Here is a 15,650-nt window from a genome sequence, read left to right on the forward strand (position 1 = left end):
AAGACAAGAAGTGATTCTACAGTATCTTACTATGCTGATGGACAGTGACTGATGGGGTATGTGGGGGGGACTTGGTGAGGGGGGAAGTCTAGTAAACATAATGTTCCTCATGTAATTGTAGATTAATGATACCAAATAAAATAAAGTAAAATAAAGTGAACCTCTTTAATTTGTCAGAGGACACCTAACAAAAACCTTACACCTAACACCATATGTAATGGTGAAACACTGAAATCTAAGACTGGAAACAAAGCTGTCCACTTGCACCACTCCTGTGCAACGTAATTCTAGAAGCTCTACCCAGTGCAATAAAGCAAGAAAAAGAAATAAAAGGCAGCCAGACTGGAAAAGGAAAAAGGAAATTTTTCCCTTCACAGACAACATGATCACTTATGTAGACAACTGAATGCAATCTACCAAAAATCTTTTAAAGCTAAAACTAAGTTTTGTAAGGTTTCAGGAAACAAGATCAGCACATGAAAATCAACTGATCTCTATGTGCTTGCAATGAACGATTGGAAACTGAAACAAACATCTTATAATAGCCCCAAAAGAATGAAATAATGATGTATGAAACTAACAGAACACGTGCTGGATCTGTATGTTGAAAAAACTACAAAACACTGATGAAAGAAATCAAAGACCAAAATAAATGGAGAGACATACATGTTCATGAAATAAAAGGGTCAATATAGTTAAGATGTTAGTTTCTTCAAATTATTCCATAGGTTCAGTGCAATTCCAATCAAACCCCCAACAGATTATTTTGTAGTTACAGGCAAGCTGATTCTAAAAATTATATGCAAGGTAAAAGGAAACAGAACTGCCAAAACAATTTGAAAAAGAAAATATACGACTCACATACCTGATATTAAGCATTACTCTAAAACTCAAGTTAATCAAGTTAAAATTATATTTTTGAAGAGAGACACAGATAAATGGAACAAAATAGAGTTCAGAAATATAGGGACCAAACAAACATAGCTGATTCATGTTTTACGAAGGCTGAAGGGCAATCCAGTAGAAGGACGATCTTTTCAACAGGTGGTACTGGAACAACCAGACATCCACATGCAAACAAAGGAACATCAAACTAAACCGTGCACATTAAATAAAAATTAACTCAAAATGAGTTGAGATCTAAATAAACTATAAATTTATAGAAGAGAGCCAAGAAAATGTTTATAACTTGAGATCAGAGACACCCTGAAAACATGAAAGCTGGTAAATTGATAAATTAGTAAACTAGACCTCATCAAAATTAATAACATCTGCTCTGAAAAACACACTCTACACAAAACATATAAAGAACTTTCAAAATTCAATGGTAAGTAAGCCAACAACTCAATTGCTTAAAAATAGGCAAAAACTTTGGGCAGTTCACTGGAGAAGATATACAGATGGCAAATAAGCTGGTAAGATATCCAACATGGTACACATTGGGGAATGCAAATTAAACACAGTGAGCTACTGCTATGTACCGACTGATATTGAAAATACCAGTATTTTGCTGCAAGGGTACAGAGCATCTGTCTAACTGAAAAATGTTTAACTTTGTTGTGTGGCTCACATTGCTCTGGATTGCAAAGGGATACAGGCACTCTGGAAAACAGTTTCTTTTAAAGAAAGCACTTTCTTAGAGAGTTAAACATACACTTAGCATATGACCCAGTAATCCTGTGTCTTTTTACCCAAAAGAAATGAAAATCTATGTTTATAGAAAAACTTGTATATGCATGTCTACAGCAGCCCTAGTCATATTCAACAAAACCTGGAAACTCAAATGTTCTTGAACAGGTAAATGGATAAACTGTGGGCTATTCATGGCATGGAACACCATGCAGCATGGAAGAGAAACAGCAGCACCTGGATGAATCTCAAAGGCAACATGCTGAGTGAGAAAGGCCAACCTCAAAAGACTGCACATATAGTCTGGTTTACTTGGACGACATTCTGGAGAAGGCAAAACTATGAGGACAGATAAACACCAGTGGGTTAGGGGTGAGGGAGCATGTGATAACACCAGAAAGCAGGCCAGGGGTCCTGACTTCGGCTGTGAAATGAAATAAAGGAAACCTCATTTGACACTGATGCAGGAGACCAGCATGGGGTCTACACCCCACTGGAAGACCTACTTGACTCCCCAGCAGGAGGAAGCAAGTTCTCCTCCCCTAGCAACAAGCCCAGCCCATGAGAAGCTGTCACCACCTGCACCCGAGGTCTCCTCCCGTGGATTTTTGTTTAAAACGACCCCGTGCAACCCCCTTTCCTCTATGTGGCAACATTCTTTTCTGGACTTACCTATGCTTCTGCCATACTTGCTTGCCCTGAGTTGCAATTGCCCTGTCACTCCCAAATAAGCCCATTTGCCAGGAAAATAACTGGCTCTTCTTTTTCAAGGTGGACATGGTGGAGGTGAACAGGTCTACATGTGTGTTAAGACTCACAGAACAGGTGGGCCCAAGACTGTAGGGGAGAAAGGTTGAGCCCACCTCCTCCCATGGACAACCCAGCCTACATCTCTGCGCAGAGCAGCTCCTCCTTGTGAGGGAGGGCTGAGGCTCCGGTGAACACCTGCACAGAGGAGGAGGCAGGGACCACACAAAGACAGGAGGAGAGACAGAGGCACGGAAGTCCTGGGGGGCCCCACCCTGGTGCACCCTGCAGCACTGGAGCAGACTTGCCTGCCTTGGGGCACTGAGAAAAAGGTGCAGTTGAATGGGCAGCCAAACTCTCTGTGAGGGAAACCCTTTTTCAGAACTAAAGCACCTCCCAAGGTGTGGGGAGCTGCTGGAATTCTCTCCAGGATCAGAGGCACTGGTGATTGCCACTGCTTAGATCCCAACCCCCATACACAAACACATAAACTGATAGTACGGACAGAAGGGGGTCAGGGTGCAGACACCAGCTCCAGACTTACCCGAGGCAACCTCCCAGCCCATGCCTGTGTCCAAAGGCACCTGCCAGAGATCCAGCAGTCCCACCAAGGTGGCACCTGCACTCCCCTGACTCCCCCACCTGCGCCCCTTCCATCTTTGGCCACCCCATTATCAACAGCCCAGGCCAGAGCCCACCCACAACACCCCCAGACCACACCCCTAGGAATACACAGCAGGGAAGATAGTCTTCAACACATGGTGGGAAAGCTGGACAGCTGCATGCAAAAGAATCAAACTGAATCCACTGTCTTACACCATTCACAAAGATAAACTCAAAACAGATTCTCCCATATTGGTTGGGAGAAAGAGGAAGAGGAATATAAAATCTGAAATAATTAAATATAAGACCTGAAACAATTGAAAACCTAGAAGAAAGAACAGGCAGTACACTCTTGAGCATCAGCATGAGTAATTTTTTTCTGGATATGCTCCCCAGGCAAGGAAAACAAAAGCAAAAAAAAGGTGGCACTACAAACTTAAAAGATTCTGACAGCAAAGGAAACCATCAACAAAATGAAAAGGCTACCTATGGTACAGGAGAAGATATTTACAAATTATATATCAAATAAGGGGCTAATATCTGAAGTATAAAAAGAACTCAAACAACTCAACACCAGAAAAACAAATAGTCCATTTAAAAAATGAGCAGGGCTTACTACACTGATGGACAGTGACTGCAATGGGGTTTGTGGGGGGGACTTGGTGATGGGGGGAGTCTAGTAAACATAATGTTCCTCATGTAATTGTAGATTAATGATACCAAAATAAAAAAAAATGAGCAGGGGACCAGAATAGACATTTCTCCAGAGAAGACATACAAATGCCAACAGGTACATGAAAAGATGCTCCACATCGCTAATCAGCAGGGAAATGCAAATCAAAACCACTGTGAGATACTCTCATCTCACACCTCAGAATAGCCAACATTCAAAGATAAGAAATAATAAGTGCCAGCAAGGGTGTGGAGAAAGGAAGCCTACTGCGCTGCTGGTGGGAATGTACATTGGTGCAGCCACTGTGGAAAGCAGTGTGGAGGTTCATCTAAAAACTAAAAACAGAAATGCCGTATAGCCCAGTAATTCCACTTATGGTAATTTATCTTAAGAAAATTAAATCACTAATCTGAAAACACACACACCTATTCATTGGTGCACTATTCACAGCAGTCAAGATATGGAGGCAACCAAAGTGTCCATCAATAGATGAATGGATAGAGAAGATATGGTACATAGACACGGTGGAATATTACTCGGCCATAAAAAATATTACTCTGCCATTTGCTATTAACATGGATGGAGCTAGAGGGTATTATGCTCAGTGAAATAAGCCAGGCAGAGAAAGACAAGTACCAAATGATTTCACTTATATGTGGATTCTAAAAACAAATCAAACAAAACAGGAATAAACTCATAAACACAGGGAACAGACTGGTGGTTACAACAGGGGGTGGGGATAGGTGAAGGGGGAAAAAAGTAGTGAGAATGAGGTGATGGCTGCATGAGTGTGTATATAGGTCAAAATACACCAAGCAGCATGTTAACACTTGTGCATTTTATTGTATGCACCTCAATAAAAGGAAGAAACTCATAAAACCGTACACCAAAAGAGTATTTTATAGCATGTTGATTCAAAAAATATTTTCAATGTGGTAAGTGGTCAGGGAGGTCCTCACCAGGTCCTCATCCCAGGCGGGTGGTGGTGAGGGGAGGCCCCGAGGCCACAGCACACTGGCGATGGAAGCAGCCAGTCCCCTCAGTGACAGTAAGACACCCACTGGCCTTGGGCGACCTGGGCAGTTCTAGAGGCAGTGCAGAGGGGCTCCAAAGCACCTGGCTTGGACAGAGCAGCGTGAGGGGGAGTGTGCAGATGAGGCCAGGTCAGAGCGAGGGTGGAAATGTGTGCTCAGGTCCTGGTGAGGATGCCAAGGGCCCACTGGAGGAACACTGTGTGCTCTGTTTTTAAGACATCTAAGACCAGCCTTTGCAGGAGAAAAGGCAGAAACAGGAAGCCTGGTTGGGATGCAGTGGATCAGCGCCAGAAGTCTCCTCCTCCCAGTGCCCCTAGCCCAGGGGCCCAAAGCACACCTTTTTGTGCCCCCACAGCAGAATCCCAGTGGGCAAAGCTCCAGCTCCACCCCCTGTCTCCAAGTTTGAGGCTGGACACTTCAAATCAGGCATATGCCAAGCATGCGCCACCCACCACCTCAGGCTCCCAAGGCCCCCTGCAGGTCCCACAGCACAGGGAAGCCTGAGGCCTGTGGCCCAGGGCCACACAACCATGGCACCCCATGCCCCACCGACACCCCATGGCAGATGGGGCCCAGGCACCCTGGCAGGCCAGCTCACTGGGCAGAGCCACACTCCCATCACCTGCACCTCAGCTTGCCCCACATGCTGCTCCACCACACCTCTGTCTGAGCATGCATGGCATCAGGCATTTCTCTGTTCTGGGGGGAGGTAGTCGAGGCCTAGGTGTAGGAAGATGTCTTCCTCTGAAGCCACGTGGAAAAAAACTTCTTCTGCAAAGGGAGTGGGGTATTAGTGCCTGCGAGGGGTCCTGCCACTGAGGCAGCTCTGGGGAAGGTGTGGGGAACTGCTTCCTTACCCAGGCCTCCTGCCCTGGCCACACACCTGCTCAGGGTCAAACAGCCCATGGCTGCTGCTCAGCCACAGCCCCCTCTCCTTCCAGCTAAAGTGGCGCAGCTCCCGCTCAAAATGCTGAGGAAAGTGGGTGCGTCAGCAGCACCCAGGCAGGGGCCCAGGCCGGCACAGGAGCACACCACCCGCCTTGGAGCCAGTCCAGCCGAGCAGGGCAAAGGGGAACTGGCTGATGGGGGTGACCACCAGGTAAACCCGCACAGCCTTCCAGGCAGGGTAGGGTCTCTGGGGACCCCCGACAGCAGCCCCTCGGGGTTGCAGCAGGCAGAAAATGCAGACACTCTTCTCAAAGGCATCCATGGTGTGGTTCTGCCGGTTGAGGCGGCTGGGGTCTCCCCATGGTAAAGGACAAGACCCTGGGGGAGAGCAGGCAAGGCAGGGCACTGCCACAGGGGCTGAGGCAGCAGAGCCAGACTCCTGGCTGTTTTCTCGGGAGGGGACAGGATGCCCTCATCTGCTCCTTCAGGTGGTGCATCACGGTAATCAGCAGCCCCACCTCACGGCCCTCCTCAGGGTGAGTGATGAGGAAGTCCACATCATGGCCCTGCAACTTCCCCCTGAGGGGGGCCAGTCTGACTCCTAGGTCCAACATGGGGACACACCCCACAGCCCTTCAGTGGGGAAGGCCTCCCGCAGCTGCTCTGGCAGGGCAGGGCCCAGTGCTGAGCCGGCACATCGACCCCCTTACCTGCGAAAGCCACTGGTCAGCATGACAGTGGCCCCAGGCAGGGCCTGTCCCACAGCGGCCTCCACCACCTGCTGCAGCGCCTCCACGTCGGCTGTGAGACCAGGGCCCTCGATCCTCATGGTGCTGGAGTCCTATGGGCAGCACGGCTCTCCAGACCCTCTCAGCCCCACCTGCTCCATTTCCCCTCAGCTGGTTTAAGGTGTAAGCTTTTATTCTGGAGTGGCTGTAAGATCACATATGGTTGCTGTAACAGAGCTCCCTGCCCTCTCCTTGGCTCCCCTGGCGTTTCCACACCAGGACACTGACTGGTGCTGACAGAACACAGGCTGTTGCTTCCAATGCCTCAGTTTTCCAATCCATAAAACGGGGCCAGAAAGTGCTAAGAAGCCATGGAGAGAATGATTCTGCCACTTGGGACCACTCGCTTAAGCCCAGGCCTGCATCTGTCAGAGGGATCCCACCTAGCCCTGCCACCTGCAGTTAGCAGAGGTTTACATGTGGTGGGACCAGCTCTCAGCAGATGCTGCCCACACCACATCCAGGCAGAGGCAGCCAAGCAGTAACTGGCAGCACCGTGCCACGCCCCAGAGCTGCCGGATGTGCAGCTCTTCAAGTCTCACCTGATGACCACCAGCAGGTCTCCCAGGACCCCAGGTGGCCCCCCGCCCCAGCTCTCAGGAAGGGAAGGTGTTGAAAGAGGCAGTGAGTGCTGGGCTGTGGGGCTGCTTCAGCAGGGGCCCTAACCCAGGCCACAATACAGAACAGAGTATCTACTCAACACCTGCCACCTGCTGGCTCCACACTGAGGGGCTCTTGGAATCCTATTTCTTAGAGAACATAACTGAGGCTCAGAAAGTTTGGCTTTGGGGCCATGGTCACCTATTTAGTAAATGGCAGAGATGGGACTCATCCAGGCCTCACAGATGCTCGAGTTCATGCTCTCCCACTGAATGGTGCCACGTCCAGCAGCAGACCCGTCCCCAAGCTTCTCCCCACACAGGTCCCCACACTGACAGTCAGCAGGTGAGGGCACCCAGCACCACACAGGGCACCCCAGGCACACGCTGTTCAGACATGCCCTCCCCTCCCCAGAAGATGAACAAGAGGCCCCACCTGGTACAGGTCCAGGCCCAGGTCCATGGCTAAGCAGGAGGCCCTGGATGTCACAGCTGCTACTGTGAATATCATTCACTGAAAAAAGTGGATCCTGACTCCACGGGGTGGAGACCACAGGAAGCCCACCCAGCGTGTGCCTGACCCTTTGCTGACCCCATTCCCCACCACCCAAGCAGCCACCAGCTCATGCTCCACAGTGTGGGAAGCACCCAGGCCCAGGCACTGGGGGGCTCACCTTCTCTCTGCTACCAGGTCAGCCTCAGGCACCGCTCTCGGAGGTCACCCAGGGTGCGCAGCCGGTCCTGGTACCACCGATCAGTGGTCTTTACCCCAACCCCGAGTATCTGGGTGAAGAGCTGTTTGGAGCACGAGCACAGCACAGTCAGGAGTGAAGCTCCCATGCACGTGGGTGAGGACGCATCCCAGGTCAGCCACTGCAGTGTTTCACAGGTGGCCTTGCTAAGTCGTCACACAGCCCCACAAGTGCCGTCCCCACACGCATTTTTCGAGCTTGAGCAACCTGCCCAGGGCCACAGAGCAAGCACACAGGCAGGACTCAAACCCCAAGCCTGGCTGGGCAGCTGCCTTCACAGAACATGGCAGCACAAGGCCCCATATGCTACCCTGCAAGGCTGGGTGGCCTCTCCCAAAATGTGCACAGTTCCAGCTCGTGATTCCAACATCACTATGACAGCATCCTGACAAACAGAATCCAGTCAATGGGAAGCCACACCACTCCCTTTCCCCAGCAGCGGGGACTTGCTACTGTGGTTGTTCTCCTTAAACAAGAGCACAAACAGCAGGCTGTTATTGAGTGGGCTGGAGAGAATGCAAGCCTGAGGCTGGCTGGGGCTCTGCTTCAGGCACAGACACAGCGGACAGGTCAGCACAGATGTCCAGGCCAGGGAAAACTCTGCCACTGAACTGACCACCTTGGGCAGCTGCCCGCCCTCCAGTGGACCGCCCACAGGGTTGGCCCTGACCCTGGCCCAAGCCCATCACCTGCTTTTTCCCCAACAATAGCTTGTTGGTCACAGGGACCCAGGCAGTGGTGGGGGCTGTAATCTGGGGCAGGGGCACCTCCTATGCACATCGGCTGGCAGAAGCGACCCTTGTGCAGAGAGGAGGAACAGCTAGGGATCCTCGTGTCCACATGCCTGGCGTCCTGCCATCCAGCTGCAGCCCTGCCCTTTCTGGGCTGCTCTGGCCATCCTTTCTTGATCCCCTGGGCCAAGAGCATGAGCTGGGTCTATCACCCACAGATCCTGACACAGTGTTGGGAACAACCTAGTCTCATTTTTCATAGCAAGAAACTAATTGCTAACCTGTGTCTCTGTCAGCCTGGATGCTTTCTGGGACTCTGGGGTTCCCAGGAGGGGGCTGCATGGGAGGAGGGAAAACCGTGGGGATGGGTGGGGCCCAAAGGCTCTGCCCTCTCGGGGCTCCTCCACTCGCTAAGTCCTGTGTGGACCCACACTCCCCTGTTCTCTGTCCACCTAAGCCCCCTCCCTCATTGAAGGCCCACTTTCCACTCCTAACAACATTCCAGGTGACTAGCCCCAGCACAATGACTCCCACTGCCAGGCAGGGAAGGCCCACTTCCCCAACCAGTCATTGGTCTGACAACCTTCAGCCACAAAACCAGGGGTCTGAGCACCACCCAGCGTCCACCAGAGCACTGGTGATCCGGCATCACATCAGAAGTGAGTGGGAAGTGGGGGTGTGCTGGGCACACAGGCAGGAAGACACTAGGAAATGCATCCATATACCGACTGTGAAGATGGGGCTGGTGCAGGGGTGAGCAGCCCCACTCCACTGTCCCCTGTGGCTCCCAGGAAGAGGCCGTGTTTTGTTCAGTATGCTCTCTTCAAAGTGCCAGAGCATGTAATATACTCAAGAGTATTCCATCAAAGCCCAGTAAAAACGGATGGTACTCAGTGATCTAGGAAATTCTCTGGGCTCAAAACAAGCTTCTCCTTGCCTGTCTCCATTTGGCTGCTCATGCATATAAGATGTCAGCTGCCATCTCCTTGGCAAGACCTTCTCTGACCTCCAGAGGGGCCAGCCACCCCTGCCTGCCTCCCGCACGTGGCATGAATGCACTGTCATTGTGGGGAGGACCTCCCTGGGGGCCCACTCTACATGTACCTTCATGGTCTGGTAGCACTCTGAGAGCAGGACTCTCTCCACCTCCTCACACACCCCATGATAGAGCAGCTCCTGTGGGTGGAGATAAAGCACAGCTCTAAGTCTGATGAGAGAAAGAGTGGTGTGAGTGGAGGACCTAGCAGAACACCAACCCCAACTCAGTGGGGGAATATGCCCAGGGAGGCCTCAAAGCCCCTTGAGCGGAGTGGACATTGGGTCATCTGCCTGATGAGTAACAAGTCCCAGGATACATGAATAGCTGTTTTCAAAACATAGATGATGAATGCAAGTTCATGCAAAAGCACAACTTAATTCAAAAGTTTCTGCCAGTGTTAAGTGCACAAAAGGACAATGTAACATTTTGAGTGCTCGAACACTTTGTATTTTAAAAAGAGGTGCCCATACTCAGGGATTCTCTCCCACCCTTGCCGGATGGTTTGGCGGGTGCCGACGATGCCAGCTACCAGCCTTGTCTGGCCCCTCTTGGCAGGTGGTGTGGCTCCGATTTGCACACGCAGAGCCTGAAGGTAGATGGTGGCTCCTCACCCACCACCTGCATCCACTACCTTATCCTGCTAAGTATGGGGAGCACCCACCCTCCCAAGTAGGGCAGCCCCTGCAGCTGGCTCAGGGCTGTGACCAGACTGGGAAGGGCCTTCAGTGCAGAGGTGGTTCTGTAGAAGGAGAGGAGGCGGCCCTCACTGCCTTCAAAGCCTGTGGCCTCCGCCAGCAACTCCAGAGCCTCCTGCAGGAAGGGGCCTTAGGTGAGAGGCAGGGTGGACAGGGCACCTACCCCCAACCCTCCAGCTGCCACCCACATGTCCCCAAGGCTGGGACAGAGCAGAGTAGACCAATCTCAGGGAGGCTGGAAAGTCACAGGTCACTGAGAGGCTGGCATTGTGGTGTGCGAGAGGTTTGGGACGCTGGCAGGCATAGGGCAGCATCCACTTTGGGCTCAGCAGCCCCTTCTTGGGCTCAGCCACCTGAGGATAGGCAACACACAGGCCACTTAGAGGCTACAGGGCTGGTGGGCCAGGCAGCCCCCAGAGCCAAGCCTTTCCTGGATGTCACCAGGGCTCAGGGGTCAGCAGCAGGTGTGGGCAGAGGCGGCACTGCCCTGCAGAGCAGGCCCAGAAGCAGTAGTGACGCCACCTGCCAACCTCATGGGGCATTCCTCCTGCAGCTACACACGCTGTGTTGTACCCCCAAATCCTCTCCATCACATGGCCTAGGAGTGCCTATTGTCCCCCTCCTAGACAGGGACCGAGGCCTCATGCCTCACAGGTAGCCAGGGTTTGAAGGTGGGCAGCCTGGCTCTGAGCCCACCAGTTCTACTCATCAAAGAAGCGTGAGTGTGGAGACAGAGGCCATGAGTCTCACAGCACCCTGAGGACAGCCTCCTGCTGGCCCTTGGGTCCTCACCTGGGGTCACATTTTCATCTACTTGGTCAGCAAGAAAGGCCTCAAGATGCTACAAATGGACCCCAAGAGAGTTTGCATGAATGGTGACAGCAGAAGCTGAGACTGCATGGCATCCCAGGGCCCCCAGTGGCTTCTGAAGGAGGTGGGCCCTGCTGCCCTGTCCCCTGTCCAGCTGAGCTACAGCCTGCACCAGAGCTCTCTCTGTGACCTCTGTATTATCCTCCTCCCGGCTCACCTCCAGACAATGCTGGCCCTCCACAGGCACAGGTCATCCAGTTGCCATGCTCTGTGAACCAGCTTGTGTCCAGCAGCACTGGCCAGGCACAGCCTGGAGGAAGGGCCTCTGCCCTGCACTCCCACCAGCACATGGCCTCTTTAGCAGAAGTCTGCTCCATCACCACGTGGGTCATCTCAGGGCCGGTAGAGGGAGAGGAAGAGGATGAGGCCCAGACCGGTTCCCAGGGCTGCCAATCCTTCCTGCTTGGCTCTGTACCTCCAAGCCTTTCCTCTTACTGTCCCCTCTGCCTGCAGAGAACCTATCCAATACTCAGGAAGACTTTCCAGCTCTTCTCCTGGCAGGAAGACACCTCCACCACCCCTGCACCTGCACAGCTGTGGTTCTCTGCTCCAGCTTCTATCACAAGCCCAGCTGATTTTGTGTTAATTTCTCCATCTCCCTCTCCCTCCATTCCAGAGAAAGGAGCTTCTTAGGGTGGCAGGACCAGAGAGGGTCTTTGGGTGTCCTGGAGCCAGATGGCACCTCTGTTCTGCCACACACTTGTGTGCCCTTGGGCACTTCCTTCTCTGTACTTTGATTTCTTTCTCTGTAAAGTGGAGATTAATAACTATCCACCTTGCAGGGCTGTTGTAAAGATTAAATGAACCTTATTACACAGTGCCCAGCATCCACTTAGCTGCTATCATCGTCCTTTCCCAAGAGGGTCTGCCACACTCCTAAGAAGAGTAAAGTTAAAAAACAAAAGCTGCAGATGGAGGGGCCCCTGGCTCTCAAACCCATGAGAACCCCACTTCCCTAATCTCGGCAGTGCCTCTGTAGTCAATGCCTTCCTTTCCTTTTAGGGCCTCGCTCAAGTCAGTTTCTCAGCCCTGAGGAGAGCAGCCAGTGTGGCCGATGGGGCAAGAAGAACTCAGCTGACACAGAGGGCTCTAACCAAGGCCCCACCGCGTGGCTCTTCACAGAACACTCCTACCCTAATTCTTAGCACCCGTGTACAAAAGAGGAAGTTGAGAAAAAAGCAGCAAGACCACGAAGCGCTAGGGCTTGGGCGCCCTCCACCCTCGGTCGGCTGTGCGCGCGTTGGTTCGTGCCGCAGCAGCCTCCCGGCAAAGAAGTGCGCTGTGGGCGCGGCGCCGGCTGCGAAGTTCCGGGCCCTGGCCCGCCGTGCTCTGTCCGGGAGGGCACGCGCGGAGGTCTGGAGACACGGCTGCAGGCGCCCCTCGCCGCCCCGTGAAGAGCAGGTTCCCGCGCACCTGTAGGGGTCCAGGGCGCGGAAGCCCTTGGAGAACGCCAGGCGCGCGAGGAAGGTCCGGCGCCTGCGGCCCATGCGCGGCTCGGCCAGATAAACGGCGACGTCGGGGAAGCGCGCCGCGCAGGAGGAGGCGCCGCGGGGGCACTCGACCTGCGCTCGCCGCCGTTTGGGGAGCATCGGGGCGCCGGCAGCGGGCGGCTGGCGACGGCAAGCAAAGCGGCGCCCGGCTCCACTAGCGCGACAGGCCCCGCCCCACGCAAATGAGGCCTCGGCGGAGGTCCCGGACTCCCGCAGGATTGGTGAACCGGTCGCTCGTCTCCACAGGCCCCGCCTCCTTGCAAGTAGAAACGGAGGACACGCCTCCCACCTAAGGTGCTCTTGCGGTAAGCCGGCTCCAGCTCCTGGGACCACCTGTGAGCCAGAGATACCCCCAACCCCGGCGCGGAGGCGGGACCAGGGAGGCAGTTGGAGGGAGGTAGTCGGGGCGTCCTCGGCCCGGGCGGGAGCGAGGTTGGGGGCGGAGGAGAGGTGGTGGCCCGTCCTCGGCGATTACGAGAGGGTCTCCGCCCGCCCCACGTTCCCCGCCCCGGCCGCCCACCGTACTCGGCACGCGCACTCGCAGTCCTGTCGCCGAGATGGAGGTGAGGACCGGCACCCTCGGTGGGCAGCGGGCGAGCTGGGGTCGTGCTGGCGGGGCGGCCGCTCCAACCCCGAAGAAGGGTTTTTGGCGGGATGGCGTTGGGATGTCGGCCCGCCCCTTGGAAAAGTAGAAGTTGGCTCCCTCCTTCTCTTCTAACTGCGAAATAAAATCCAGGCAGATTAAAGAAACAAAACGTACTGGGAAGTCGAGTGTTTTTATAGTCTAGTATCACAACCTGGAGACACTAAAGGACAAGAATGATTAAAATCGACTTAATACAAATGTAACTTGAATTTAAACATTAAAATTGAAAGGCAAAAGAGGGGAAATTGTGACACACATTTTGAAATTGTCTGATTCCTGTAATTATGAAATTGCCCACACACAAAAAGACAATGATCTAATGGAAAAATTGGCGAGAACACCAGTAGGAAATTGATGGAGGACATACTCCCCGGTAACCGTACCTCAGGTTGCCCCACCTGCCCAGTCCTTATAGAAGTACAAATTTAAATGAGAATATCTTCAATTGCCGCATTATTTTACAAAGTGAAGGTGTGAGGAACTGGCAGTTTGTAAGAGGGGCAGGCATTTTGGAAGCCAATTTGACGATGACACGCAACAAAATTAAAACACTCCCAGCAATCCCTTTTCCTAGGTTGGGATTGGTTGACTGGGTCAGGCTGGGAAAGCTGATACTTGGCTACAGGGAGTGTTCCTGTGTGTCTTTTTCAGGTACCAAATTTTTGGAATCTGTGACCTCAGTGTAGCCCATGACCAGACTGACAGATGGGAGGCCAGCCGTGACCCTGTTTTCACCCCTCTCCCAACCTTCCCTGGGGCTCTGCACACAGTAGACACAGGGCTAGTGGAGACAGGAACCTCAGCCCAGGCTCCCTCTTTGTGGCCAGGCTTTGGCCCCTCTCCTCTCGCCACCCATCTCCCCTCCTGCCAGCAGGGCCTAAGGTGTCAGAGCCTAGTTCCCCCTCTGTGGGTCCTGCTTTTCCAGAGAGCAGCCATCTCTCTTCTGAAACTATCTCCTTTTCTCTAGTGTCCTCTGTCTCCAACCAGGGCACCGAGTTCAACCCAGGGGGAGGCAGAGGCAGCTTTTAATGACCCATCACACCTGAATACTTACAACACTGGGCAGCTTGCAAAAATGAGGAACACAGACAGGGTCTTCCACAGGCCCTACCAGGTTTTATGAGGGGGCAGGGTGGCCACCAAGTGGAGGTCTGGGCACGGATGGGCAACATAGTGTTGATGGGGGGTGTGCCCCTCTCCTCCCCTCCCTGGACACCAGGTCCCTGGCCAGCTGGGAAGCTCGGGCCTCAGCTCTCCAGTTCTAATAAGCCTGGCCCAGGGTTCCCAGACACCTGAGTCCCCAGCCTCCTGCTCCTCATGCTGACATCACCCCCGGAAAGTCTGAGAGGCTGCACAGATGACCCACTAGCAGCTTGTCCCACTGCCCTGTGGGCTGCAATCTTTCTGCTGTTCCATGCAGTGGCTGTCTCACACTGTGCTTTGGACTAGTTTTACCCAGATATATGAGCTTGCATTTTCCTAAGATGAGTCTCGACTAGCTATTTCCTGTTCCTGCTCCCAACTCTACCCTGAGGCCCACCTCTCCTGGCAGTCCCTGCCTCAGTGGCCCCTTGCCAGCAGCATTCCAGAGAGCACATGGTCAGACTGCTGATGTCGCTGGGCCTGCGCTCCTGGAGGCTGTTGGCCCTCTTCTGAGCTGTCTGCATATCACTGTGGGGCTGAGCTGCCCAGTGTATCAGTCAGCCTGACGTGACAAAACACCACAGAGTGGGCGGTGAGTGGCAGTCCCAGAGACTGGAGTTGTGACGTCAGGTGCCAGCCGACTCGGTGTGGGTCAGGGTCTCTCCGGGTTGCAGACTTCTCGCTGTGCCCTCATGTGTCGGTAGGCATTGGATACCCCTTTTACGAGGGCACCAATTTTGTCCAGTAAGGCTCCAACTTCATGACCCCAATAACTTGGGCATCAGGATTCCAGTGTGTGAATTCTGAGAGGACACAAACAAGCTCTGTACAAGAGGTGAGGAGTCAGAGGCCTGGGTTGGGATCTGTACAAGAGGTGAGGGACCACTCCTCCCACCTGGGGAACTGACCTGAGAATGATGGAGAGGAGATGTATCTTTAAAATGAAGGCTCACTGGGTTCCTCTCCGGCCAGCCCTGGCTCAACATGGTTGGCAGTGGGTGGGGGTGGGAGGTGTGGGGAGGAAGGGGCGACTGGAGTCCAGAAAGCTTATGTGAAGAGGGGTGTTTGCTGACCCAGACTCCATCACAAATGGACAAACTTGTCTACTGTCCAGCACAGATCTTTCCATTTGTACTAGGGCAGAATATGACAATATTATATTCTTGAATGAACAGACTGTCCCTTATTTAGGTATTTTCCCATTTACTACTGTTATCATCAAAATAAAACACACAAGGAATTCCAATTTATTGACTTCAAGGAGAGCCCTGTGCTGGAAGGTTTCACCAAATGCCCGTGGTTGTCATGTGTGACCGCTCATGG

The 15,650-nt window shown here is 52.9% G+C and overlaps 1 protein-coding gene across 1 annotated transcript; it reads right to left on the reverse strand.

The window, feature by feature from the left end:
• Nucleotides 1-3,724: 3,724 nt before the first annotated feature.
• Nucleotides 3,725-13,768, reverse strand: POLM (DNA polymerase mu). Its single transcript, XM_057504961.1, is given in 13 exon segments — nucleotides 3,725-5,451; nucleotides 5,566-5,656; nucleotides 5,726-5,928; nucleotides 5,993-6,153; nucleotides 6,285-6,395; nucleotides 6,397-6,415; nucleotides 7,636-7,756; nucleotides 9,549-9,651; nucleotides 10,139-10,293; nucleotides 10,433-10,531; nucleotides 11,206-11,254; nucleotides 11,256-11,380; nucleotides 12,143-13,768. Coding segments are annotated over 13 exon segments (1,815 nt in total). The 5' UTR covers nucleotides 12,638-13,768; the 3' UTR covers nucleotides 3,725-5,368.
• Between the last annotated feature and the right edge of the window lie 1,882 nt (nucleotides 13,769-15,650).

This window comes from Manis pentadactyla, chromosome 7 (assembly GCF_030020395.1).
Source record: "Manis pentadactyla isolate mManPen7 chromosome 7, mManPen7.hap1, whole genome shotgun sequence".
Classification (NCBI taxonomy): Eukaryota; Metazoa; Chordata; class Mammalia; order Pholidota; family Manidae; genus Manis; species Manis pentadactyla.